The sequence below is a fragment of the Ictalurus furcatus genome, chromosome 14 (genome assembly GCF_023375685.1).
Source record: "Ictalurus furcatus strain D&B chromosome 14, Billie_1.0, whole genome shotgun sequence".
NCBI lineage: Eukaryota > Metazoa > Chordata > Actinopteri > Siluriformes > Ictaluridae > Ictalurus > Ictalurus furcatus.
This window is the reverse complement of record NC_071268.1, coordinates 11,663,281-11,690,709: the sequence shown is the minus strand read 5'-3', so window position 1 is coordinate 11,690,709 and position 27,429 is coordinate 11,663,281. Positions and strand designations below refer to the sequence as shown.

Sequence of the window (27,429 nt, the reverse complement as noted above, 5' to 3'; positions counted from 1 at the left end):
ATATATATATATATATATATATATATATATATATATATATATATATATATATATATATATATATATATATATATATGTGACAGTGAACACAAGCACCACTGCAAAGCAAAGTAATCCTGGGACTGAATTCATAAAGTTATGTTCATAAACTGGTAAAGAAAGTACAGTGTCTTGTCTTAAGAGATACATAATGTTCAGCTGGAATGTACTGAGATTTAAATCTCTGCTGGGCCTGTAATTATAATAATTAATCCATCCACCCATTTTCCATACCACTTATCCTACACAGGGTCATGGGGGAGCCTGGAGCCTATCCAGAGGCAGGATTCAAACCACCAACCCCAGAGGTGCGAGGCAAACATGCTAACCACTAAGCCCCATAATAATTAATAATAATATTAAATAATAATAGTACTGTGGTCTAGAAGTCACATATTTATTGTTAGTTAATTTCCTATTATAGAATGTCACATTGGTTTGACATTTTTTTATGAAATTGTGGCAGCAAGGGCACAGTCAAGTGCCGGATGTGAATGATAGGAGGAGTCAAAGAGAATGAGCTCGTAGTGATTGAGTGGTAACACCTGTGTGTATTTCTAAAGATGTGTATGTACATGCTGTTTGTGTTGTATTGACCCGTGAGATAAAGTTTACAGTGAGCATAACCATGAACAAACCAACAAATGAAAGTATTGCCTTCTCTAAAGCCTTCTCTGGTGTCCTCATCCCCCTCACTGCTCCTCACTTACCACTGTAACAGGATAAAGTTTAACAGTAGAGGGTTAAGGGTCTTGCTCAAGAAGCCACCAGTAGCAGCCTAGTGCTTCTGAACTCAAAACTTTAACCACTGAGCCACGATTTGAACAAATCCCACTCAAGCTATTTTTAAAATCTAAATGTCTGCAAGTTACAGAATTTCACATGGTTAATCAGCACTAACCAGTGTAATAGAAAAGAGCTCACAAAAAAAGACAAGGTAAAAATGGCTAAATATTTTGGCATGGTGTACTACATCTGTGGTAATTTTCAAGTGAAAGTCATGTTTGGATTTAGACACAGTGAAGTAACTATTTGAGTGTTTTTTTGGACATTATCACGCTGGAAGAAGCCATTCTAAAAGATTAGAAAAAAGCCATTTGTGTCCAGATTTGGTGAACCTCAGATTTCTGTACTTGGCTGACAGGAATGGTCTTCTGCTTTTAAAGCCCAGCTACCTCAAGGTTCGACATGTTGTATATTCTAAGATGCTTTCCTGCTTACCACATTTGTAAAGAGTGGATATTTGCATTATTGGCACTTTCCTGTCAGCTCAAACCAGTCTGGCCATTCTCTTCTGACCTCTCTCTTCAACAAAGCATTGTTAACCACAGGTTAAACTGGATGTTTTTTCTTTATTCTTTTTCCATTTTGTGTAAGTTCTAGAGACTGTGTGTGAATTCCAGGAGATCATCAGTTTCTGAAATACTCCAACCAGCCCCTCTGGCAGCAACAACCACGTCACAGTCACTGAGATCACATGTTCCTCCTGGTTCTGATGTTTGATGTGTACATTAACTGAAACTCTTGATCTGCATCTGCATGCTTTTTTGCTTTGTACTGCTGCCTCATGATTGCTTAATTGGATAATTGCATGAATGAGCAGGTGTACCGTTGCTCGTAATAACGTGGCCAGTGTATACTGTATGTATCTGGAAAATTGGAATAATATCTCAGTAAATGTGATTCAGTCTAACAGAATTTCTTTCTGTTGTCCTATTCAAAGGAAATCAAAGGTTAGCTGGCTGTGAACAGACAAAACTGTCATTCAAACGAGAATCTGTGATCTCCTCTAAATATATACACTGGACTCCACATATAAATAAGTGTTCCACATAGTTATTGTGCCTAGGGAAATAAGCCACAGACACTTCATAGAGAACTGAATTTATTTCATGATGGACGTGGAACCTAGGATCAAACATTTCATACAATATTTGTACCAGTCCTTAGCTGCATACCTGTTTGCTGACAATGCTTTCCAGCATTTACATTTCCTTAGACATACATATTTGATTCAAACAACAGGCTAAGCAGCTTTGTTCAGGATCAGTCTTCATTGCTTTAACACCTTTGGTTTTTGCTGTATTACATTTTGTGTGTCTGATGAGATTGCTCTTTCAAGATATATTTGAATACTGTGAGCGCAGAGGAGAAACGAATTGCAGCCCGCACAAGTGGTAGTAAAATACAGAGCACTAAAAAGAGAGGGGAAGAGCAAAAAACCAGGGAGATTATATTAGAAATAAAGTGAGACACATCCGTGACTGCACGAGACAGTGAGAGAATGTAATGGTGTGTGTGTGTGTTAGGTATTAAAAAATTCCTGTGTGTATGGCTATAAACTTGAATGATAAAGAGGTGACAATGAAAAGGAAGCAGAGAAGCACGAGAGAGAGAGAGAGAGAGAGAGAGAGAGAGAGAGAGAGAGAGAGACAGAGAGCATATATCAGGAGGCAGGAGCATCAGTAATGGGCTGTCTTTCCTCAGAGGGAGCTGTCGACACACACAGCAGTACTGAAATTGGAACACTGCGGCACAGAGAGAGAGAAAGAGATCAGGGACGAAGAACAGACAAAGAGAGAAGAAATCTATATTAAAATATCCTGTTGGATATTTCCCTTTCCTTTTCTTCTCTGGAATTCCCACATTTATTTATTACCATTTGCACTTTTGACTGAAAAAAAGTTGGACTTTCTCCTCTTCACTCTTTCCTTCTTGCCTCGGCATCAAGAAACAAATAGAGAAATTTTGTCTTTTTTGTCTTTTCACCAGAGATACACTGGAAGATTGACTCTGGTACAGCAGAACTCTTCTCTTTCTTCTTTTTCACACTTTTTTCTAATTCTTTTTCTTCAGTTTAGACTTTTTTCCTCTCTGTCATTTTTCTTCCAGTATTTCTTGATCTTTTTATATTCACACTCCTGACTGCCATTGTGTTTCCCTATTCCCTGACTTTGCTGATTAGGTCAATGTTACTCTTCACTTTTGGACTAAATTAATCTTCTACTGCACTGCTCCTGACCCTAGCCTTGACTTTTGACCCTTGTTGACCCTGTGTGTAGGTGAAGATGTCTGCCTGTGCTAAGCATTGTAAACATGGACTGGTGAAGTTCGCTGTATCCGTGCACAAACTGGTGACGGGGACGCTCAACAAAGGTAGGAACAAACACACACACACGCGCACACACACACACGCACACACACAAACACACACACACACTGTTAGGGATGTGTTAATGTAACAATGGAGCTGAACTGTCAAAAAGATGACATGACTAGTGCCTAGAGTCCGAGGAGTTCCAGGCATTACTTTCTGCACGCAAAGATATACACATTACGCATAATTACATCATCACGTAGGCATCAGGAGATCATTTATAGTTCATATACTGTAGTATAATGTATATAACATGTAATATAGTTTATGTATTTGTATAGTTATTTGTACATTGTATTGTACTGTATTTGTAAAATTATATAAAGCTCATGTAGGTGATTATTTACACAGTTATCTACAACTATGTAAGCATATATTTATATAATTAGTTTAAAAAATATATTTTTATATTTACATATATTTAGTTTAATATTTTATAGAGGTAATTTATTATTATTGTCTATAGTTGTTAAATATGACATATTTCTCTCTATGTAGTTGTGTATTATAGTTATCTAATTTATATAATGATGTTATTTGATAATATTACATGTATAATGTACAAAGATAATGTACAAAGATAATGAAAAATATATATTAACAATTACATTTACATTTATTCATTTAGCAGATGCTTTTATCCAAAGCGACTTACAAATGAGGATATATATATATATATATATATATATATATATATATATATATATATATATATATATATATATATATATATATATATATACTGTAGCTGTGTGACTGCAGATTATTGGACATTCTCAAAAATATGTACATTACTTAACCTCTTAAAGTTTCAACTAACCCTAACCTTTAAAAATAAATGTTATAGTGTGAAACTCTGGTTCTGCTTATCAGTTTCTGTTTGCCTGACTGGCCAGGCCACTAAGAGTCATGTCCAAAACAGATTGTACCTTTATGCATTTAGTAGGTTTGTACATCCTTTGTTGTGGCAGATGTATGGAACAGGCCAGCACATGGTTCAGCCTGATAAAGCACTGTGTTACAAATCACATTCGGTTCATCCACTTGTGAGAACATTAACGTCAGGACACTTCATTGGGCAAAACAAAGCTTAGATGTACCAAGATAAACATGTTTGGAACAAACTGTATTGCAGAAGTAAGAGCTTTTGTAAAAGGAGGACTTGAATCTGTGAATGTAGTGCATTACAGGAGCAGTGGTTGTCGACTATCCCATGTTCCTCTTGTTAGACTACAGGACAAATTTAATTTGCCTTAGAAAGTTTCTCTCTCTCTCTCTCTCTCTTTCTCTCTCTCTCTCTCTCTTTCTCTCTCTGTGTATATGTGTGTGTGTGCGTGTGTGTGTGTGAGGCATAATCTGATGTACCCAGATGCAGATGCTACAATCTCTGTTCCCTTAGGAGACATGAGACTAAACAGAACCACAGCTGTGTGTGTGTGTATGTGTGTGTATACACACGTGCTATCATCAAGTAAGGATTGATAGCTTTAGTAATTTTAGAGTTTTAAGTGGCACTGTAAAAGGGATAAGAATATAGGGTCAATTCCAGGGACCCCTAGAATAAAAACTCCCTGGGGTGGGGTGTTAATCTGCACCATTACTATTGGCACCCCTGACACATGACTACATGTATGCATGCAGACACAGCAGCTATGAAAGTAGCATTATTCTTATACTTGAATGGATAGCTTTTGTACATCTGCAGGATTAAAAACTCTGTCCACTAGGGGGACATGTCATCACTGAAACTGGCAGAGCTTCTTTAACCACATCCTCTAATTTTGCACACCAAGATCAATCCAGAAGCATCTGGACCTGTGGAGGCTCTGATAATGTGTACGTTGAGAAAGTGTTTGGTATATCAGGCCATTAAACCAATCTCATAATGCCAAAGGAAAGTAGAGTTTTCTTGCCAGTGCAGGTCCTAGCCCATTTGTTGCCCTAGGCTGAGATTCATCATCACCCCCCCCCCCCCCCCAAAACAAACAAACAAACAAAAAACACACACACACACACACACACACACAAAATATACAGCACTCATTTCTCATACTCAATAATATATTATTTACTTCAATAATAAAAATAATAATTAAAAAAAACAAATTTTAAAAAATAAATAGCCATTGTGGATAGGCACAACCACAAAAAGAATATAAACACAAATTTACCTTATTGTATGTTCAATACAAGCAAGTGCTAAGATTTTTTTATGTAAGCAGTATTGGCATAAAAATTATGCCATGATCATTATTGTCCATAATGCTGTAAAAAAGCTAAATCACTGATACTGAAATCACATATACACCAACGGTGATGACTAATAAGTATAATGTAACCTACTTTTTCATTTTATTTATAAAAAAACAAAATAACCCACCGGTGATGAGTGTCATGTTGCGCAGGGATGACGTCATTTTGCACGCCAAAACCCAGAAACGAGTAAGCATTTTAGCCCTTCAGTTTCCATCGTCCCGAAGTCCATGGGCTTTTTGAATGCGATTTTGGTTAAAAGCCTGAAATACGGTCTGTGGTGAACACAAGCTCAAAATATTGAAATATTTTAATAGTTTTTGTCAGTTTCTATTGTAGTTAGACAATGTTTTTTTTTGTTTTCCCAGAGTATACAATCATTTAAACAAATATGATAATAATAAGCTTTAGAGGCACAATTATCAAACATACGTATTTAAAAAAAAAAAAAAAGTTCATAAAAACTAGATCAAAATAAAACTTATTTATTCCCCAAATAAAAATTATCCAAAAGAGATGCCTGTATAAACACATGGAATGTTTTTTAAAAAAAAGTGCAACGTGAGCAAAAAAAATGTGAATAAATCCATATTATTTGATTATATTATTATTTGATTAGTTGACTTAAGTCACGCGACTGTGGTATAGTTTATTTATAATATACGGTTAGCTGTTTATTTCTGGTAATTGTATTTAGGCTTCAAACTTAAAAGTTGTGTTCATGTGTGAAAATTATCTTGATGGACAAAACATGTTAGTATTGTAAACATTTCTTGATCACAGAGCTTATTTTCTGCGATAATCCAAAAGCCTATGGGAAAATCCTATTGGGTTTTTGTCGAAGGAACCAGTGTGATGCTAACTTCCGGGATCCGGTACAAAATGACGTCACCCCTCACCATGCTATACAGCCCTGGACACACTGCCGCTTATTTATATTGGGGGCGCCAACAAACCAGTTTGACCAAACAAACTTTTCTGAGGTAATAAAAGACATGAGGAGAGTTAAATGTGGTTTGGTACTGTTTCGAATTCGGTAGGATGGCGTGGGGGCGGCGCCCCAAATATGGTGACGCCCTAGGTGGCTGCCTATGACGCCTATTAGAAGGACCGGCCCTGTTTCTCACCCTGCTGACAACAAGAAGCACCTTTGTGTTGTTTCACATACTGCTCACGTCTTTTACATTAGCATTGCACAATCAATAAATCAACCAAATGAATGCAGGATATGCACAGCAGTCATCTCGCATACGAATACCAGCCAAAGACTTATGACCTGTCAACAATGATGATATTCCACTTCCACAAAGATCTTTATTTATGATCACATCTAAATAAAGTAATCCACAATAAAGGAGTTTCTGCGTCAGTGGCAACAAAACAATTCAACATTTCAGGATACAGGGCAAAAAACTTCTGGGTTACGCATGTAACCCTGTTCCCTGAGAAGGGTACGAGACGTTGCATTTAGCATAACACTATGGGGGAGCACCTCTCGCGCACAACCGGCATCTGAAGCTTGTGTAAAATCATGCCTATTTATAGGCCTGCCATGATCAGGTGACATGGCAATTAAGCGCGTCGCGTGATATAAATATGGCACCTGTGAACTGCGCCATCAGCCTCTATTATCTGAAGCGAAGACGCAATTCACAGGCCTGCCCTGGTATGACAAACCTACACAACGTCTCGTTCCCTTCTCAGGGAACAGGGTTACATGCGTAACCCAGACGTTCCCTTTCAAAGGGAACTTCGACGTTGCGTTTAGCATAACACTATGGGAACGAGAATACCCACTCCGTCATACTGAGGGTACGGCCTGTTCAAAAAGACCCAAGCCCGAGGGTCACTGCAAGACACTCAAGCCCGGGGTGGAATGAATATCCAGGCTGTAATAACAAATGAATGTGTGTGGCGAAGACCACCCTCCAGCAGCACACACATCCTGTAAGGATACCCCTTTGGACAAAGCCTTCGTGGAGGCGACCGCCCTAGTGGAATGAGCCCTCATGCCCAGAGGCATAGCGAGACCGCACACCTCATAAGCAATAGAGATTGCTTCCATATTCCAATTAGAGATGCGCTGCTTTAACACAGCATCACCTCTACTGTCGCCGCCAAAGCAGACCAGCAGCTGCTCCAACTTACGCCACTGGCCGGAGCGGTGGACGTAAGTACAGAGAGCCCTTACTGGACACAGCAGGTGCATTCCCTCTTGTTCTGGTGTAGGGAATGGAGGAGGGCAGAAAGCCTGCAACACCACAGGGTGGGCAGCCGATGTAGGAACCTTAGGAATGTAATCCAGCATAGGATACAGGAAGGCCTTGGCTAATCCAGGGGCAAAGTCAAGGCAGGAAGGGGCAACAGAGAGAGCTTGTAGATCTCCTACTCACTTGAGAGATGTAAGGGCCAGCAGAAGAGCTACCTTTAGAATCAGAAGCTTCTCAGAGGCTGACTCTAAGGGCTCAAATGGGGCCCCTGACAGACCTTCCAGGATGACAGAAAGGTCCCAGGAAGGTATGCATGGCCTGCAGACCGGTCTCAGCCGCCTGACACCACGCATGAACCTCGAAGTTAGAGGATGTTGCCCAACAGAGGCCCCATCAACAGGGGCATGGCTGGCCGAAATGGCGGCCACGTAAACCCTGATTGTAGAAGGAGCCCACCCCGCTGAGAAACGTTCTTGTAAAAACTCCAGGACTGTAGCTATTGCGCAGTTCACTGGGTCTACAGTGGATCCCTGCGGATGGGAATCTCCCAAGGAGTGCCATCTAGCAGGGATATTATCTCTGAGAACCATATTCGAGCAGGCCAATAAGGTGCTACTAGCAGTAGACATAGACTCTCTTGGCGAACTCTCGCTAGAACTTGTGGGTGCAGAGCGATGGGGGGAAAGTGTACAGGATTGACCCTATGCATGTTGGGGATAGAAACGCCCTTATCGTAGTAGAATCCTTATAACCCCTAGAAAAGTTGTCCACTGCACTGGGGAAAGCATACTTTTCTGAGGTTCAACCTGAACCCCAAGCTCTTCATGTGGGCGAGAACAACATCTCGATGTTGAACCGCCAGTTCCCTGGATCGTGCTAGAATTAACCAGTCATCCAGGTAGTTTAGTACACGGATGCCCTGGAGTCACAATGGCGCCAGAGTGACATCCATGCACTTTGTGAAGGTGCGAGGTGATAAAGCTAGCGATATTTCTGTGGAAATATGCACCTTTTAGATCTATCATCACAAACCAGTCCTCAAACTGAATCTGTGGAACATTAAGTTTGGGCGTCAGCATCTTGAACCTGTATGTCCGAAGAGTACAGTTCAGATGACGCAGATCTAAAATTGGCCGCATACTCCTATTTTTTGCGGACCAGAAAATAATGGCTTTGAAAACCTCCCTCCCTCAGGGAACGGGGTACATGTTCTATGACCCCTTTGTCCAAGAGGGATCTTACTTCCTGTGCTAACGTCGGGCTCTGGTCTGTGCTGACTACTGTGGTGAGCACACCTCTGAACTGGGGCAGTCGAGCTATAAACTGGACCCGGTTACTCTTTTCTACGGTAGACAGAACCCATGGAGACACATTTGGCAGTAGTTTCCATGCTGCCAGATGGTCTTTTAGTGACGTTAACTATTCCACATTCTATTGGAGAGAAAGCATCAGATTTTCATTGCCCTGTGACAGCTCGCTGACCAGAGAACACTGAAAACTTGGGACTGCCTTGGCTAGGGGAGGCCCTACAGTAGCACTGGGGGAGAACTGCCCTAACAACCTCATGTCCCCTGATACGTCCCTCCACGGCCCCTCAGGACCGCTCTTCTTTGCCTGCTTGGCCTTTATGACCATTCTCAGATCAGGCCTAATAGCAGGCCGCAACTGTGGCCGCCCGGTTCCCCTGGCTGTCTGCGGGGGTTTGCAGGCTGCCATACTTGCCTTCTGGGTCTCCCTTGCACTAGTGCTGGCCTGGGCTCCACTCGTGGATGCTCGGGTGAACTTGAGACAACAGGGAAGGAACTGGCTGAATGCCACCATATGTCAAGCTCACTCAGCAGGTCTGCTTGGTAGGCCTGCAACACTGTCATTGTCTGCAGTGACCCACAAGCCAGACTACTACTGCATAGGCCTTGCCCACCAATGCCACGGTGGCCTTACACGGTGGCTTGGATGGCAAAGCCGGCCCCCCTGATTACCTGCCATCGATGGAGAGAGGTAGCTCACAAGCACCTCCTCCACCTTCACCATGGCTAAATAGCCATGCCGTTCATTCCCCACAATGGCCGAATAATCCAACATTGTGGGGTTATAAATATGGCTTATGCATAGTTTTCCCCCAGAAGCCTGATATTTTGTCATGCACTTCTGAAAGAAAGGGGAGTTTCTGCAGTGTGAGGGATTTACTTTCACTGGGGGGAAAAAAAGGCTCATCCAGCCTTAGTAATCACTTCAAGTAGCTCTTTATATGCTGCTCTCAGTTTTTAGCACATCCTTCTGGCTCCTCGGAGTCAGAGAGGAATTATTACTAGGATATTTGTGTGTCCCCCAATCCCCCCCCCCCACCATTTTTGGCTTTCCATAGTGGAAGGAGGAGTCGCGACGTGAGCTCCAAAATCCAGCGGAGAGCCGAACCCAGAAGACAGAGCAAGAGATAGAGCAGCGCTCGTCGCCGGCTCCTCTTCCAGATCCATAAAAGATCCCCCGAACCTGAGACGGCTAGTAGCCGGCCCAGATCCACGAGGCTCTGAAACCCAACTCGCTTCGGCTTGCGCAAACAGTGCGAGTGACGAGCCGAGCTGCTTAATGTAGGCTTTACCATGTGCATCCTCTCGAGGCTGCCATCGCATGCTACATCCCTAGACACTTCACCCAGAAAGTGTGCACTATTGCCCATGATGAAACGGGAGCAAGCCATAACACACTTCCTGAATTCTCTCACTCATATTTTTCTCTCTCGCTCATTCCTTTTTTTTCTTCTCATTTGTTTTTTAAAGGGATAGAAAAGTTCTGAGATTTTGAGAAAAGATAGCGAGGAAATGAAGCGTCTTTTTGTTTCTTTACACAAACAACCGACATACAGTCTTTTGCTGAAGATAATAAAGGCTGATGGCGCAGTTCACAGGTGCCATATTTATATCACGTGACGCGCTTAATTGCCACGTCACCTGATCATGGCAGGCCTATAAATAGGCATGAATTTACACAAACTTCAGATGCCGGTCGCGCGCGAGAGGCGCTTCCCCATAGTGTTATGCTAAACGCAACGTCAAAGTTCCCTTTGAAAGGGAACAGGTTGATTGTGGTTCTCTGCTGCTCTTTGTAAATCACTGTTAAACACAGTCTACGCTCAGGTTTAAACCTGACATTTTATGAGGATCTTTTGTTATAAATGTGTTAATAACAAAACATTCAGAGGTACCATTCAGGCCTTCTACATGAACTAGCTGCATGTGTTTTTGGTGGCATGGCTTTGGAGGAAAGACTGAAGGAACAGCTAGCTTCAGCTAATATCTGCGATCTCTGGCAGTTTCTTTTTTTGTTATTATTATTTTTTTAATGCCTAATTTGTCATACTTCTAAGATTGGAGAATGATGATATGACAAAACTTTCCCCAAATCAGATTGCATGTGAATTACTAATACATAATTTTCAGTGAGTCTTACAGCATTTTTACTTGTCTTAAAAAAAAGATTTTAAAAAAATAAATCAAACAAACAGACAAATAATGAAAGCCCCCTGCCTTGTGCCAAGTTCCCTGGGATAGGATCCAGGCTCCCTGCGACCCTGTGTAGGGTAAGCGGTACAGAAAATGGATGGATGGATGGAATGCATGCTGTCTCCTTAGGTACTATTGGATCCATAAGTATTTGGACAGTGACCCAATTTTTGTAATCTTGCCTCTGTACACCACCACAATTGATTTGAAGCACAAAGGAAATGAAACAATCAAAATGTCAGATTTAATTCAAGGGTTTTAACAAAAATATTGCATTAATCATTTAGGAATTACAGCCGTTTTTTACACAGTCCCTTTCACAGGATCCAAAATAACTGGACACTTGACTGACAAGCAATTTAATGTGTGGCCTGTTTCCACGCTATTTCATGACAAATTCAGGAGATAAAAGGTCTGGAGTTCCAAGCGTTGAATTTGCATTTGGTAGCTGTTCATGGGAACTCTCAATATGCATTTCAAAGAGGTATAGATGCAAGTAAAGGAGGCCGTCATTAGTCTGAAAAAACAAACAAACAGACCTATCAGAGAGATAGCAGAAACTTTAGGAGTGGCCAAATCAACAATTTGGTACATTCTTAAAAAGACAGAATACAATGGCGAGCTCAGCAACACTAAAAGACCTGGAAGCCATGGAAGACAACTACTGTAAAGTGGATGATCACAGAATTCTTTCCTTGTTGAAGAAAAACCACTTCACAACATCTAGCCAAGTCAAGAACACTCTCAAGGAGCTAGGTGTATCATTGTCAAAGTCGATGATCAAGAGATGCCTTCATGAATGTAAATAACTGAGGGTTTACATCAAGATACAAACCACTGGTAACACTCAACAACAGAAGGGCCAGATTAGACTTTAGTATGAAACATCCAAAAAAGCCTGCCCAGTTCTGGATCATGATCTTTGGACAGATGAAACCAAGATTAACTTGTACCAGAATGATAGGAAGAGAAGAGTATGGAGAAGAAAGGATCCAGAATGATCCAAAGCATACCATATCATCTGTCAAACATGTGGAGATAGTGTTATGGCATGGGCATGTATGGCTGCCAGTGGAACTGAGTCACTGGTGTTTATTGATGATGTGACTGCTAGTAGAAGAAGCAGGGTGAATTCTAAAGTGTTTACTTTCTGCTCGGATTCATTCAAATGCTGCAAAACTGATGGGATGGTGCTTCATAGTACAGATAGATAATGACCCAAAACATACCATCAAAGCAACCCAAGAGCTTCTTTAGGCAAAGAAACGTAATGTTTTTAAATGGCCGAGTCAGTCACCTGACCTCAACTCAACTGAGCATGCTTTTCACTTAATGAAGACAAAACTGAAGTCAGAAAGACTCACAAACGAGCAGAAATGGAAGGCAGCTGCAGTAAAGGCAAAGCATCTCAAAGGAGGAAACTCAGCATTTGGTGATGTCCATGGGTTCTATATTTCGGGCCATCATTGACGGCAAAGGATTTGCATCCAAGTATTAAAAATAATCCTAATATTTATGATTATGTTAGCATGTCCAATTATTTTTGAGCCTGTTAAATGGACGGACAGAAAATAACAATATTTTTGTTAAACCCCTTGAATTAAAGGGGAAAGTCTACACGTCAATCACATCTTCATTGTTTCTTTTCAAATCCACTGTGGTGGTGTACAGAGGCAAAATTATACAATACAAATTATACAATCAAATTTTTTTTTAAAATTGTATAATAAAAAAATTATACAATACAAATACTTATGGACCTGCCTGTAAGTACTGTATCCATGAGAAAATGTCACCTAAAATAGCTAGATAGATATGTAAATATATAGTTTTTTTTTCTCTTACCCATGCAGACAAATTTTTGCATAAGCTATTAATTATATATACACAAAGTACAGTAAGCACTAATTATTGAACTCGACGTCTAAACGTTAAGTGTGTGCTGTGAACTTTGCAAGCTGTCAGTGATATAATAATATAATAAATCATGCTAAATCATGTTTATGCCATTTACTGCAATTTTATCAAACGGCAAACTGCCGATTCATCAAAGTACAGGGAAATGGCACAGACACAAAGTGTGGTTTTATCAGCAGAGGAAATTATGAGGGAAGTTATTTACCTATAGTACCATCTTGTGGTAAGAACGGCTGCTACTTTTCTCTTTCTCTATATCAGGGGCTCTCAAATACTGTATGTACCATAGTAATAATTAATTTGGCCAATTATATCTTTTTATTCCTAAACCTACCTCCCACTAGATGTAGATTTAAAACACTGCTTTATATTAACATCAGCAATTTAATTTTAAAATTGCAGTTAGATAAAACTTCAGTTAGATTACAGTTAACATTATTTACTGTATACTTGTTTTTTAGTCACTGAGGTGTAGGTGAGCCCCTTTCTTTTCAAGTGACCAGTAAATTAGGCTTACTTTTATTAAAGTAATTATTTATTACAATCATTAATTAAATAATAACCACAGACACATTGATATTAGTTGAGAGTAATCTTCTGTAGCACCATGATGCAATTTTTTTGTGTGACAATTATAGGACATTATTGATCATATTGTGCATATGAGCAATATGAGTGTTTAAAGTGAGTCCATCCATAAATGTCAGACATGATATAGTGTGTTGTTACTTGTTGATGTGATTCTTGTTGCACATAGGTCCACATGTTGCACTCTTTAATAACTGATCTTAGACTTTTAAAGCTGTATCCGTCATAGCTTTGTGACTAGCATTGGTTACAACTATAGATGCACTGATGTATCGGCTGATAATCGGTATCGGCCGATAAAGGCTATTTTTCACGCTGTGGGCCATCGGCCGATAGTTTAGAAACATCCGATGATCAGGGCTGATTATAACCTGTCAATCAAAAGAGGGTGGGAAAACACATCAATTTTGTGCTGTGTGTAAAGAAGTTTGAAAGCTCTGTAATCTCTGCACTGCTAAAATTTTACACCGGAAGTGAGCAGCAGTGAAGCGGGAGTTTTGGCGTCAAGTCTAAATCTTTTTGTTGCCGTGCTGCTTGATCTTCAGAATTTAGTTAATGTGAGTAATGTGTTTTCTGTTAATGAGACCAGTTACTGTGAAACAACTTGTTGAAATTGAGAGGATAAAGTTTTTATTTGCATTTATTTCAGAATTGTGGAATTAATTATTATTAATTTAAAAGAAGGCATAAAAGGCAGAACTATCGGTATCGGTTATCGGGATCGGCCGATATCACTGAATAATCGGTTATTGGTATCGGCTGAGAAATCTAGTATCGGTGCATCTGTAGTTACAACCCCTGTGTTGAATTGCGTGTGTGTGTGTGTGTGTGTGTGTGTGTGTGTGTGTGTGTGTGTGTGTACTATCTGAACTTCTTGGTGAAAATTAGATTGGGGATTTGCTGCACTTCTATAACTTCTATCATTTTCGGCTTCTATGTTTTTTTGGTCAATGTTTCTGCTTCACGTTTTAAGCCACTTTGTTAAAAACGTCGTCCAAATAAAAAAAAAAATCAACATCAATGTAATTGTAACGGTTGTTTTTAACCACTAGAGGTCAGGCTTGTGCCTCTGGTAACCACTTATTCCGTTCAGTTGCGATTTTTCATATTAAGACTAGAGGGAGACATTTCACTTATAACACCTTCCACGCTTTTATTTCCATTTTATATTTAAAAACTAATCTCCTACAGTGACGTGCGGCCTCCCCTGTGTCATCACGAAATGTAAAAAACAAATAATGATTAAGAAAAAATAAATATTTGTCCACTGATCTGTGATAGAAATGTAATTATTGTATGACAATCATTCCAATGATTTTTATAGTCAATATCGCTGAATTTGTGTATTTTCCTGTTTAAATACGGTGGAAAGACGTGAAGGGAGGCAGCGACGAGCTGAGCCTCCTCTCGGATTGCGCAATCCCTCAAAAATGGATTGAGCTGCTCTTTTGTTTTGCTCAATTTGAGCACGTACAATTGATCTCTCTGTATGTCACCAATGTAATGTTTGTACACACTTTTATTATATGTCCTTACATTCCATAGTCTAAGTCATGTATTTCACATATGTGTATAACTTATTAGTCTTGCTGATCTGACATAACGCCGCAGTGAAAAAGCAGGAGGGGAGGCAGACAGCACCTCTGCCTCACTGAAGGGGGTGTGTGTGAGCATACGGGCTTGTTCTGCTGTTATTCTTCTTCACGTATTACAGACAAATGGCATTGTGGGTAATATGCTAGCTAAAAAAAAGTCAAGTAGAGAATGTCAAGTGCACTGCATCAGTCCATTTATTTTTATTTTTTGCCCTGACTGCGAAAATGGAAGATTATATATATATATAAATATATATATATATATATATATATATATATATATATATATATATATATATATATATATATATATAAGCTAAAACATTTCTCAAATTTGGAATTTCAATCAAAACTGGAAGTGATAAATAATGGAAGACCGATGCCACAGACTAAAAGAAGATTAAGAGGACTTTTACACCAAAGTCATAGAGATGTTTGTCCAGAAGGATAGGCGAATGGACTTCAACTAAAGGTTACTTTTACAAGTAAAGGTAAGACCATGCATACACTGCTATCTATACAGTCCACGACAAAAATAAAAGGCCAGCCGTTTTTAATAATAACTAAAAAAATTATATAAAACAAGATAAGAAAAAATTAAGTTATTTTAAAGTATAAAACTACATTTGTCTCTTTGTTGTGGACTGTATATACTTTCATTTGTATTGAATGAGTATGAATTGTGGAATTGTGATGGCAAATTAAGAACACACGGAGGGTGCAGAGCAAATGAGCCACTATAAATTTAACCTTCTTCTTTGGCCAAATATGTACCTTACTGTACCTATGTGTGTGTAAAGAATGCTGATATGGGATATGAAACATAACCAGTAGTCAATGTACAAGCAGCCAGTTGAATGGTGAATTTATGCTACTCTGTTGAATTCATATATTTGTAAATCTGACTTTGAAAGAGTCAGTGCCTCCCCAGCCACGAACCTCACCGAACGTCACTGATCTTCTATATAATTCATATGTAATTTAGATATGACAAAACAAGACAAAAAGCCAGAACACTTGTTTTAGACTACATATCCTATAACTATGTGATTATAAGCACAAGTAAAGCAAATACAATGTTAATGTAAATGCAGAATTTAATTATTATTACAGTTTTTCAATTGCTAACATGAATTGGTCAAAACTAAAGTCACACTGTCAAAACGGTTCACACAGTCATCGAAACAGAAGTGTATGTGGACCAAACTATGAATAATTTTTCATTGCTGTCACACAAAATGCATTCAATGACCACATTCTCCGAAATCCATGAACTCTTTTCTCATTCATACTCCACCACCTGCAAAACTATACATTTTTCAGCACATGTTTTCAAATGCTATCACACTGTTCCCAAAACTGTTAAAAACACATTCAAAACAGAATGATGGCAAATGTCATGCATTTTTGCTGTAGCCAGACTGAAATATATAGAAAATCTTAGCAGAATATTTGATCATTCCAAACACAGCTGATTGCAATCTCAGCTGAAAGCCTACCCAAGTGTCCTGTTTTTAGGCTAGTTACCAAACAGGCAAAAGAGGGCGGCTTCGGAATGATTTACAGTTTTTCTCAATTGCTAACACACAAAAATTGGTAGAGTAAGCCATCCTCACAAAACCATTTTGCCAATTCCGAGCAGAAAGACCATGTACCCCAGTCTATAAACACTATTTACCCTTTCTGCCACATTGCCAGTAGCAACCCTGGACTCCTTCACTGCCATGATACTCTTGGCCCATATAACCCTCAATGTCTTCTGACTTTTCTGGATGGCCTATGGGAAGCTCCTTTCCAACATGTCCAGAGAGAAGTGCAGCCTTGTTATGTTGTTTTTGGGACAACATACGTTTCCACCATGCTGTCCTGGTCCGGAACTGGTTCATGAATGATCCAAGATTCACAAATGAAGACCACACTGAAAAAACGATCAGAGTCACAAAACTGTATTTTTGGAGTTGTGCATCCATGGCTGTTGATAGAGTATTGAAGAACGATCTCATAAATGTACTTGGATGATAGAAAGATCAGGGTCACAGAATTTTCCATTTAAAATAAAGCCATGCTATGGAAAAATGATCAGAGTCCACAGCCTACTGTGAGAAAATGATCACAGTCTAGTCACATGACCGAAATCAGCCAATAGGCTTTGAGTAATGGCGGACACCCAGCTGAGTGAATTTCATTGTTAACTTACTGTCAAATTTCTTCAACATATCTCATTAGTAATTGCTCTCAGCAAACTTCAGTACTAGATCAAACAACATGGATGCGTATCCTCAACAGACTGGTAAACCAAAGAATAGACAGATACATGGAAGTAAGGCAGAAAAAGCCAAGAAACAACGTGTTATGAATCACGTCACCGGTGGAGACTGTACATGTTCAAGACTTAGGTGTTTTGAAGTAATTACTAAGGATGAGAGAGACAGTTTAATCATGCAGAAATACAACGATATTCAGTGTCTAAAAAAGTTTTGTGGACCACTCAGTCAAGCTTTTTTTGATGAACTCCCTGTAAATGACAGAATTGTGGATAATATTCAAGTTGAGATTGATGTATAATGTATATTCTGTGAGTTTTCAGTATTTAAGTGATGTTGATGATGCTCAGTTGAATAAATTAGTATAAGTTCATCACTGTATTACTGTGAATACCCACGAAAGAAAGATCAGAGTCCGCGCAAGCATTTTTTCATGCTTCAATTACGACAATGTAAACAATAATGACTGATAACTTTTGGTGTCTTCATAAAGACTATGAATGGGTCTAGTGAACGTATCATCAATATTTTCTCTGTGCTCAACTATTATGACATAAAAAGTTTCTGAACTTTTAAATTCAAATTTTGGAATTCAAGCACAATGTGACTCTGATCGTTTTATCATTGGTGCCTTCAAATGTGTTCCTCCCACCATACTCCCCTTTCCTCAATCCGATAGAGGAGTTCTTCTCAGCATGGCGGTGGAAGGTCTATGACAGAAATCCCTATGTACAGAACAACCTTCTCCAAGCTATGGAGGATGCTTGTGGGGACATTGCTGTGGAGTCCTGACAGGGATGGCTCAGGCATTCCAGGGTATTCCAGGGCATCCCAACACAGAATATTATCAGATACGCAGGAAATCACCATTGTTGACATAGTAATTGGCAACAATGCAATAAAACTGTGGGAAATTTGGGACAGAGTGCTAGTAGACAATATCACTTTTGGGAATGTGAATACGGTCAGCACAACGACAATTGCCAGAGTCCTAGAGAAACATAAAATATGGATGGAGCAGTTGTACACTGTACCCTTTGAGAGAAATGGTGAATGTGTGAAAGAACTCCATATATCATTATATCCAGCTAAGATGTCTGTTCAATAACAAAACAGGGTATATACACAGCTACGCATAATGTAAAGTACTGTAAAACTGTGGATTTACAGTATTTTAGAAAGTAATGGAGATGGAAACCAGGCAAACTGCACATGCATTCATCTTTGTGGATGAAGCTGAATTCAACCTGGCAAAAACAGGCTGCAAGGGAAGAAATGGGATTGGACAGAGAGTAACCGAAGAGGAGCTAAAATCACAATGTGTGCAGCACTGTCCAATGATGGTTTGCTGTTACACAAACCTACAATACAGAGAGGCTCATTTCTTTTCTGGATGACCTGCATAATAGACTTGTGCCAGCAGAGGAGAGAGGGGCAGGAAACTCCCCTACCTTCGTTGTTGTGTGGGATAATGTGGCATTCCACCAGTCTACTGCAGACACAGACTGGCCTGCTGCACATCCCAGGATGTCATTACTATTCCTGCCTCCATACACCCCATAGAGGAGTTTTTCTCTACGTGGAGGTGAAAGGTTTATGACCACCATCCACATGACCAGATGTCCTTACTGGATGCCATGAATGCGGGGTGTGGAGACACTTCTCCTGAAGACTGCCAGGGTTGTATTAGACATTCCTGAAGATATTTTCCGAGATGCATCGCCAGAGAAGACATAAGATGTGATGTTGATGAGAACTTGTGGCTAAATGCAGGAGAGAGGGAGAACTAGAACCCTCACAGTACTGCACTCACAGTTGTTGATGTTTTTACAAATTTTTTTATTATTATTACAGCCCTGGAATTTCAGGAATTTACAAGTAAATCACTATATGCAAAGATATCAAAAGATAAAGGATATTGAAGCAAATTTCTGATTTCGTTCTTGTTACATACACTTTAGTACAGTAAATAAAGTGAAAAGGTGTTATTCTTATTCTATAATGAAATACTGATTTATGTGAAAAAGTATTCAAACTTCAAAGAGAAAAGTTCATTTATGTAATGCTCCCTGTTGTTAGTGTTTTTTAGGTCAGTGTGTTATGAGTGACAAGTATGCTTTCCGAGAATGTTGTGAGAATGGTTGACAGTGTTATGGTCGAACGAGCTTATTTTGAGACATGAAGTGTTTTGGGGTTTGAGTGAGTTTTGGAGTTGAGATTAACTGTTTGGCCGAGATGCTTATTGGTAATGCAGACTGTATGAAGAGTTTTGAAAACGTGGCTTCAGTATTGACCAATGCTTGTTAGCAATTGAAAAAGAACTGTAAAGCTTGAAAAACATTTTTTAAAGCAAACCCTGATCCTATTGTGCAGTGAGCAATGTTATCTAGAATGAATTCTGTATTTCACACAGTATAAGGATATATTTAAGGTTATACTATGGTCAACTGAGTCAGTTCAGTGAATCAACATTAATATTAGCTCCAATTAAAGAGGAAGGATGAGGTGGTTGGACAATTTCTCAAACTATCCTTGTGTTTTGTGTGTGTGTGTGTGTGTGTGTGTGTGTGTGTGTGTGTGATTGTGTGTGTGTGCTGTGTATAATTCTGTCACATAATTATCCATTAGCCAGAAAGCGGTCTGTGTGTCAGATATTAATATTATAATTCATCATAATTAATGATTCAGCTGCTACACTGGGGTCAGATTGCTTCCACATCTGACTGAGCCAGCCTGCTTGACTCAAAAGTGTGTGTGTGTGTGTGTGTGTGTGCATGATTAAAATAAATGATTGTGGTGTTGACACCATGTTATGCAGGGATGTGACTTAATTAGCTTGTCGGAATAATCCAGTGAAAAACGGGGGTATTTTGTCTTAATAATGGTAAGAAAGCTTAGACAAGGTGGACATTCAAAAACTCCCAATATGTTTGAATTCACCCTACATTTTTTAGACTAAATAGTAGTACAGACACACACACACACACACACACACACACACACACACACAGTCCCTAACCCCCAGCCTACCCTACGGGCAAAGCAAGTCTCGCTTTAAAACATTCATGAGACAGCTGTTAATATTTAATTCGAAATTAAATATAAACAAAAGGGAATAACTCCCAGTCCCAGTTGATGACATGCATTCTGGATTATGTAATCAAATTACACAAATGAAGCAATGTTAATCAGAGCTGGAATCATTTGATCAATAGTTTATAGTCACTTATTATGGATTAGTACATTACTGTTTTGGCTGTGAATCAGAGACTATTGATTTTTATTTATTTATTTTTTATTGTGGTCATAAAGAACATATAACCCCAACTCTGAAAAAGTTGGGACAGTATGGAAAATGCTAATAAAAACAAAGAGGAGTAATTTGTAAATGTACTTTGACTTGTATTTAAACAAAAAACTTAAAGATGAGGTATTAGATGTTTTATCTAATCAACTGCATAGTTTTTTGAAGGTCATGAACATTTATTTTGAAATTGATGCATGCAACATGTTCCAAAAATGTTGGGACAGGGGAACTTTGGACTAATAGTGATGTGAGAAGTTGAAATAAGAAGTTGATGTGCAACAGGTGAGGTAATCGTCTAATAATAGTATATAAGGATCTTCCAAAAAATGCCTAGTCCTTCAAGTGCAAGGATGGGTCGAGGCTCGCCAATCTGCCAACAGATGCGTCAGCAAATAATCCAACATTTTGAGAACAACATTCCCCAAAGACAAATCAGTAGGATTTTGTGCATTTCACCTTCTACAGTGCACAATATAATTAAAAGATTCAGGGAATCCGGTAAAATCTTGGTGCGTAAAGGGCTTCTGAATGCGCATGATTTCCGATCCTTCAGACTTCACTGTCTTAAAAACAGTCATGAATCTGTAATGGATATCCTGACATGGTCTTGGGAATACTTTGGTAAACCTTTCACAGTCAACACCATTCGCCCCTGCATCCACAGACGCAAGTTAAGGCTTTACTATGCAAAGCAGAAGCCATACATCAACACTGTCCAGAAGCACCGCTGACTTCTCTGGGCTCGGTCTCATCTGAGATGGACAGTAGCACAGTGGAATCGTGTTTTGTGGTCCGACGAGTCGACATTTCAAATAGTTTTTGGACAGAACAGCCGTCGTGTTCTCCGGGCCAAAGAGGAAAAGGAAAGGACCATCCAAGTTGTTATCAGCGTCAGGTCCAAAAGCCAGCATCTGTCATGGTATGGTGGTGTGTCCGTGCCCATGGCATGGGTAATTTGCACATCTGTGAATGCATCATTAATGCAGAAAGATATGTACACATTTTGGAGCAACATATGTTGCCATCCAGAGCAGGACAACGGCAAACCACATTCTGCCCGGATTACAAGTGCATGGTTGCATAAGCAGAGAATGTGGGTGCTAGTATGACCTGCCTGCAGTCCTGACCTGTCTCCGATTGAGAATGTGTGGTGCATTATGAAGCGTAAAATTAAGGCCATGAAGGCCCCGTACAGTTGCGCAGCTGGAGAAATGCATAATAGATGAACCGTTAGAGTTAGTTAGTAGCTTAAAATACATGTGTGCTTTGCTGAACATAAACTATTTCATCACATGTGAGCACGAGTATGTGAATTGGCCATGTTTAACATATTTATATTTGACACTTGCTTGCAAATAAAAGTCACAGAATGATAGCTTCGTCTTTCTTTTTTAAATCTCAGTACATTATTGCACACATTACCACGGATAACCATTAAACCAATTAGATGGGATACAGTTCAGTTATTAATTAGATCCGATTTCACTTTTCTTTAAAAAAAAAATGCAATTGTATACTTTATAGTAGACACAAAATGTCCAGTAATGGCTGGTGTAATAGTTATATCCAGCCTGTGTGTGTGTGTGTGTGTATGTGTGTGTGTGTGGTTTTGTGTTTGTGTGTGTGTGTTAAATGCCCCTGTGTGTGAGCTTCAGGTCTTCTAAAATGAAACAAAAGCAACATTTTTAAAACCATCAGGACATATGATTATTCTCTGCGTGAATGTTACAGGCTGTGCATAATTAAGGGCCAGGATAAACTGTTTAGTAAAGTTCAAAGTTCAGTGATGAATTACTTTGCCATTTTCACTCCTACATGGCTGTAATTACACAAACAGGAAAGTGTGTGCATCTTTGCCTCATACAAACTTCATGGAATTGATAACTTTTTGGTAGTTGATAGTTGTTAATAAGAAAAGTCACAAACTTCAGGTTTAAATTGTAGAAAAAACAATGTGCTTGTTGTCATCAGCAGGAATTCATTTCAACGAGTTTAGTCCACTGATAAAACAGCCCTAAGCCCTAATCAGTTTAACTATTCAGACCTGGGTGTCACAGAGGCACTAGCCTTCGTAGACCCTTGCTAGAAATGCCACTGCTCCTTATTCTAACAGGTTTATAGTCATCAAAGTTGCACAGCAACACGTGAAAATTTCAGTGCACTGAATGACATATATGAGCGAATTTGTGTCAGATTCATAGAACAGTCATATGACATCACTTTGAGTCAACGAATGATGAATCAATTTCAGCTGTGTGGAAGCAAGCTCCTCCCATTATTCCTTTATTTACATGTCATATTCATATGGTACACCCCAATTCACTCTCATATACAGAACATCTAATTTATGCATGCATTACCAAAAATTATGCAACAAAAGGAAAGCATTCTCCAGGCTAACAAGAGTCAAAGAAGATTTGATGAAACAAGCAAATGAAGAAGAGAAAGATGAGGAAGATCTGATTAAATAAGCAAATGAAGAAGAAAAAGATGCATTTCGGTGAAGCTGAATTAGAATTTTTTTTAAAGAAAATATGCCAATTACTTAACAGAATGAGCTGATGAAGATCCATGGTGAGCAATCTGATTCCCATTTACAAATTACAGGTTGACACTAAAATCCATTTGATTAAATACTCATATTTTGGTATGAGGTTTTTGCAACTATTAATTTACCTTTAGCAAGCGTTTGGTGAATTGGGGCTGTGTCTCTTCATACACTTGCTGGGGTACTTACTGTATGAAGAGAGGTTTATTACTGAAATAATAAAGCCCTGCTTAACATGCACTTCAAACAACAGCAAGCTGCAGCAAGTCAGCCTCACAAACCACCAAGTAATGTGAAAGTAATATAACAGGGGAGATGCAATCAGTCTGCATCTTGATGGTTAATGCATTAAACCCGATTTCATTAAAATTCACTATTAGAAGCAAGTCAGAGAAGATGGAAAAGAAAGAAGAGTTATTTTCCTGAGTTTAAGGCTACCTTTTTAATTTCTTTTTAATTAACCAAATTGCCTGTTATCAAATTTTAAAATCAATTTTAAACATACTGTACATATTATCCATCCACCACCATTCTGTCTTTTACTTTACACCCAATTACATCAGTTTTTCCTCGTCTGCTTTTCCTTTTTTTCCTTCTTACCCCCTCTTTCTTTCTTTCTCTCTCTCTCTCTCTCTCTCTCTCTCTCTATACTGTAGCCAAATCGATTAGCTGCTAAAGGGTAAACTGAATCTGTAATGGCTGCCATATTGGTCCCTAGAGATGCATCATCTAGAAGTGAGGCGTGCAGTCTTAAATAAAGCCATGTGAGGAATAGTAATGGCCAATAAACACCACCAGGATTGTGTGTGTGTGTGTGTGTGTGTGTGGGTGTGTGAAATGACTTTCTAGTTCTGTTTTGTGTTGTTAGGCTTGATGCCAAACTAACATGTTAAAAAGGTGACATATTTAAACTAGCATGCTAGCTACCTGACTAGCAGACTGATTTTGTTTAGTATTTAAATCCTGTCGTGAAGTATAACGTGTGTCTACACTATACCAAGCCTTTGTTCCTCGTGTTTCATTTCATTTAATTTTTATCTTGTTTAATAGCCTAGCGTTTCTTGAGTCTTGTATCAATCTAGTTCATTTTGTTTGCCAATCACCTGACCTACCTTGTTTACTTATCATGCTTTTGCCTTTCGATTTGGATTTGTCTGTATATTTCTCCTCTAATAAAGCTCTTGTCTGTACTTTCATCTATCCTCATCCTCCATCATGTGACAGAATACCATGGATGCAGCAGGAGAGCGAGGAGAGCGTCATGCCAGCGTACCAAGGAATGTCTGGCCAACATTCATGTCAGTCCAGTTTCCCCAGTGGACTGCCATAGACCTCCTGGATCCGAATTATGGATTGTTTGGCTACCCTAGGCAGTTCTTGTTCCACTGCCAATTATACTTTTTGAGCCTGGTGAACCCCAAGCTGGACAAGAGGCAGCGGCTCGGGTTCATTGTGTCCCAGTTTTATGGCCTGGCCCAAAAGTGGGTGGAGCATCTGGCCAGTACATTATGAAGTACACTCAACAATATAATTCAGTTTGCGGAACTATTTCTAAATGAGTTTGGGAATCCAGGGCAGAACTTCAACCTGGATGAATCCGGCTCCAGAGCTACAGCCTGAGACCCAAGAGGTGATCTCACCTGCCGGGCTTCAGCCAGAGGTCAACGTGACGACCTCACCTCCAGAGCTATCACCTGAGGTCTACAAGGTGGTCTCATTTGCAGTGCCACAGCCTGAGACCTATGAGGTGGTTACAACTGCTGAGTTCCCCTTGGAGGTCAATGTAGTGACCTCCTCCCCAAAGCTCCAGCCAGAGGTCAACAAGGTGATCTCATCCACCAGAGCTACAGCCTGAGACCCACAAGGTGGTTTCACCTGCAGAGCCCCAGCCCGCGGTCAACGTGGTGACCTCATCTCCAGAGCTCCAGCTAGAGACACACAAGGAGGTCTCACCCTCTAAGTTCCAGTCGGATGTCAACATGATGGCCTCCTCCCCAGTGGCGCTCCAGCATGAGACCCACGAGGGGGTCTCATCTCCGGAGTTCAAGCATGCGGTCAGAGAGGCGACCTCCACTCCAGAGCCCCAGTCGGAGGTCAAAGAGGCGACCTCCCATGTTCCTGTCGAAGGCCGACAAGACAGCCTCCCAAGCCATGTTCCTGTCTGAGGTCAATGAGAAGGCCTCTCAAGCCACATTCCTGTCTGAGTTTGATGAGGTGAACTCCCACACCAGGTTCCAGTTGGAGGTCAACAACACAGTCTCCCAGGTCATGTTCCTATCTGAGGTCAACAAGGTGGGCAACCAAGTTCTGAGTACACCTGAGTTTGCTGACATGGACAACCGAGCTCTTTCATGCCTGAGACTGATGTGATAACCAACCTAGTTATGCTCATGCCTTACACTGACGACATGGCCACACAAGCTCTGAGTAGATCTGATGCTGCTGACATGGCCAACCAAGTTCAGTCTGCAGAGTCGATGGAGAATGATGCTCAGCCTTCCTACTCAGCTTAGGACGTAGCTCGACCTTCCTGTTCCACTGAGGCAGTTTTTCTGCTCACATGCTTCACAGAGGACGTTGCTCCGCCTTCCTGCCGCACTGTGGACATCACTCCACCTTCCTGCTTGGCTGAGGATGTCGCTCTTCCATCCTGTTCCACTAAGGATCTGGTTCTGCATCCATGCTCCATTGAAGATGGTGCTCTGCACTGAAGAAAGGCTGACAGGATGGCCTACCAAGTCAAGCCCCCTGTCTGTAGTTGACAACACAGCTTCCCAAGCCTGGGCCTTGCCTAATGATCCTGGCAAACCTGCCCCAACCTCATGTCTGCTCCTTGGCTCCTCAAGGAACCTGCTACCTGTTGGACAATGCCTTCCTCGGGACCTGAGGGTCTGTGTGAACATTTTGCCCAGAGGGCAGTGACCGACGGGTTAGGGAGTGTCTTCTGGCACTCCGGGAATAGCGTCCTTTTGGGGGGGTGGCTCTGTCAGGATTTTTCCTCGTGCAAAGTGCTGGAGCACGCAGTGCACTCTGAAAGCCGAAGCGCGATGGCACAATTCCGGATTTGCAGTTGACATTGACTTTGTTTACCTGTTGACATGTGTGTTCTGTTATGATTTCTGTCCTGTCTCCGCCCCTGTATTGTCATTAGTTGTTTCCCTTATGTGTCATCATTGTTCTCAGCTGTTGTGTGTTATCCTACTGATTTTGTTTAGTATTTACACCCCTCATGTCTCATTGTTTGTTACAAAGTATAATGTGTGTCTACAATATACCAAGCCTTTGTTCCTTGTGTTTCGTTTCATGGTTTTTATCTTATTTATAAGTAACCAGTTTCTTCAGTCTTGAATCAATCTAGTTCATGTTGTTTGCCGATCGCCTGACCTCTCGCTTTTTTGATTACCACGCTTTTGCCTTTCGATTTGGATTTGTCTGCCTATATCTCCTCTAACTAAGCTCTTGTCTGCACTTGCATCCATCCCCATCCTCCATTACATGACAATTCTTGCAAGATTAACTTCTCACATGTTGAACTCTACAAAGGTGATGCTGAACAAGATTTGATTGCATCTCACTGTTTAGCTCTGTTACATACAGTACTGACAGTATCATTGCTAGCTATAAGCTAGTTAGTGAAACAATCTACATTTTTCACAGACCAAAAAAAAGGCTCATCTTTGCATTCATCTTTTTTCTTTTCACTGTGTTTTTTTTTATAGTGACCCGGTCACAATTTAGAATCTTATGATGTATCTAAAAAAGGTAACATGGTTTTATCAACTAATGTTACTTCCAATAGGATACTGTTTTCTTCTCCAGCTGCGCTTAATACAACCCAGACAGCTTCTTCCATTTGGTTTCTTTATTTGAATAGTCCAGTGTAGCTCTTGATGATTACTAGATAATCTTAGGCTCATCTTAGATCAATATTAGATCAGCTCATCTTTAGTCCTAACACCATTTCAAATTCATGTGAATTCTGTTGAGATATTTTATGACATTTTCTTCAAAAACATTAAGCATTATTGGACATGCTGTTTAGAATTATTTG

At 39.9% G+C, this 27,429-nt stretch overlaps 1 protein-coding gene across 1 annotated transcript in view; it reads left to right on the top strand.

Moving 5' to 3' along the window:
* The first annotated feature begins 2,452 nt into the window (after positions 1-2,452).
* The window catches only part of LOC128618179 (Kv channel-interacting protein 1-like), a 62,244-nt gene continuing 37,267 nt past the window's right edge, over positions 2,453-27,429 (top strand). Inside the window, exon 1 of the mRNA XM_053641671.1 lies at positions 2,453-3,195. Within this exon, the coding sequence (XP_053497646.1) occupies positions 3,108-3,195 (88 nt within the window). The 5' untranslated portion in view covers positions 2,453-3,107. The remainder of the gene's footprint in view (positions 3,196-27,429) is intronic.